This window comes from Medicago truncatula, chromosome 4 (genome assembly GCF_003473485.1).
Source record: "Medicago truncatula cultivar Jemalong A17 chromosome 4, MtrunA17r5.0-ANR, whole genome shotgun sequence".
In the NCBI taxonomy this organism is placed as follows: Eukaryota; Viridiplantae; Streptophyta; class Magnoliopsida; order Fabales; family Fabaceae; genus Medicago; species Medicago truncatula.
Window position 1 is genome coordinate 49,725,621 of NC_053045.1, and position 2,199 is coordinate 49,727,819.

At 37.4% G+C, this 2,199-nt stretch overlaps 1 protein-coding gene across 1 annotated transcript; it reads right to left on the reverse strand.

Moving 5' to 3' along the window:
- Positions 1 to 638: 638 nt before the first annotated feature.
- LOC120580232 (uncharacterized) lies at positions 639 to 1,590 on the reverse strand. Its single transcript, XM_039833772.1, has 2 exons — positions 1,050 to 1,590; positions 639 to 970 (listed from the first exon to the last, which is right to left on the reverse strand). The coding sequence occupies exons 1-2, from the start codon at positions 1,384 to 1,386 to the stop codon at positions 750 to 752; spliced, it is 558 nt and encodes a 185-aa protein (XP_039689706.1). The 5' UTR covers positions 1,387 to 1,590; the 3' UTR covers positions 639 to 749.
- Between the last annotated feature and the right edge of the window lie 609 nt (positions 1,591 to 2,199).

The following is a 2,199-nucleotide window of genomic DNA, read 5'->3' on the forward strand; positions in this document are numbered from 1 at the left end:
AGTTCCAAATCCAAATTACGGGTCATCCACTTCTACTCAACCCTAATACATGGAGTTTATCCTAACTCCAGGATTTCCAAAGCATTGATGCTTGTTTAAATTATGCTTTTGGACAAGTTTAATTATTGCTTTTTAGACTTGTTTAGTTTATGCTTTTTTGGATATGTAATAACTTAAGAACATCAAATAATTTGATGACTTGATGGCTACGTAATGTTATTTTTTTGGCTATGTAATGACTTATGAACATCAAATATATGACTTATGATAGTGTGCATATGTCTGTCTTTTTATAATCAAAGTGTCTGTCTTTTACTTTTTACTTTGTTTAGCAAATGTATGCACCAAGGATCACGGTGATATCTGTTGTGAAAAATCAAGGACCAATTTGATGATATTTTCACTAATTTGAGGATTGATATGATGGATATGCATATAATTCAAGGACCCAGAATGTGGTGGAGATCAATGCCGGATAAGAAAAGTGCTTCTTGTTTGATCTTTGAAAGTTGAGAAATATCGCCATAAGCATCAATATGAATAGGCCCCTTAATCCCGTTAGCTATAAGAACTCCCATAATTGAAGGTGCTACATTCAAAAAGCTAATGTCGGAAGATGTGTGCAAATCAACATGTGAGAAGGGGTTTTCAAGAGGCACATTTGAGTTTCCATACCGTGAATTAGTTGGACCATCAGGAGGATGGTTGAAATGTTTTCCTGTAAGGTCTTCCCCCTCGAGCAACGAAGACTAGTCCCACATTATAGTTGGTGCATGGCAAAGAGCAACATGAGGCATTCCTGGACATGCAAGCAAGATATTGTAGTTGCACATTCTTAACCGGTGCAATATGCCACTACTAGAGAATTCTTCACTAGCAAATATCAAAAAGAGGTGTACGGGTGGAGGATTTGCGGAAACCCAATCATTAAGATCCATAAGAAAATGCTTATACCTATTGTTCTTTCCAACTGCAACAGACAAATTAAAACATGGATTCAGGTTAATTTGTTCTAATAATAAAGAAAATGAAGGGTAAGGAAAACTCACCGGTATTTAATTTATGTTTGACAGAAGAGGAATCGGTAATGGATCCGTGTAGAGAAAAGTTGGTTGAATTAAGAGCCTCTTTGTCGACCTCAGAAGAATTAAAATCGCCATAAGTATTACCCATAATCCCGTTCGCTCTAAGGGCAACCGTAGTTGAAGGTGCTACCTTCGAATAGCTAATCCCAGAAGGCACGACACAGCTGTCAAGGTGCCACCATACTGAAACCTCAGGAAAAGAAGAAGATGATGAGAACTGACCCACTTGAATTCTGGTAAAAACCTTGCGAGAAAGACAAGAAGGGAGAAAGGAGAGATTCTTCAGAAAAAGAGGAAACATTGTCGAGGGTGATGGAAAGAGGAGAAAGGAAAAGAACGATGTGCAACAGATAGATAGCTATTCAACAACAAAGAAAGGGTGGATTAGATACAGTGGCGAAGAGAGAAGCATACGGTTGTGATAGGGTGGCAAAGTGACAATACGGCGACGGCGAAGTTGCGATTGGAATGACAGAAGAAAGGTTGAACAATGACTGGAAAATTTAGATACCATAAAAAAATATAAAATTACTTTTTTTTTTTGAGCTAAATAAAATTACTTTTTTATGATACACAATTTTTAACAAAAATATTTTTACCGAAAAAGTCAAAAAGAACATAGTACGTACGAAAAACCATAAGAGTGACTACATTGCCAATATATGTTACGCACGAGCGTTATAAATATATCTTAAATGGTTTACACCCTCTAAGTGGAATTACGCTTGAAGATAAGTGGTTGACATTACCGGATATGAGTCACATTATTGCAACTTGCTACAATAGAGCTGTTGTTCATTTTACTTTGCCCGAAATATGTATATGTCAGACATTTTTCCCCCTCCGAGGTGCTCCACCACTTAACCCACATTCCAACACCATGTGTCTTTGCTTAATTCTCGACCACTTTCTTCATGTTTTTTTTTAAAGGTTGTACGTTACCACTGCCTTGTGGGAATGGAACAACAACAAGATTGGTGAGATGGAGAAATTACATTTTGCTTTTACGGATAGACAAGCCGCCTTCAATGACCTCGTGTCTAAGGAGCCGAAGCCGCCAAAGAAACCAACAAATGAGTATAATCCAATTATTTGTGATACTCCCACTCCGGAA

What these genes read in the sequence shown, in the direction of transcription:
- LOC120580232 (XM_039833772.1), bottom strand. Translation starts at nt 1,386, where the DNA reads ATGTTTCCTCTTTTTCTGAAGAATCTCTCCTTTCTCCCTTCTTGTCTT. An exon ending in CAAACATAAATTAAATACCG is followed by an intron (nt 971 to 1,049) that starts GTGAGTTTTCCT and finishes TGTCTGTTGCAG; the next exon opens with TTGGAAAGAACAATAGGTAT.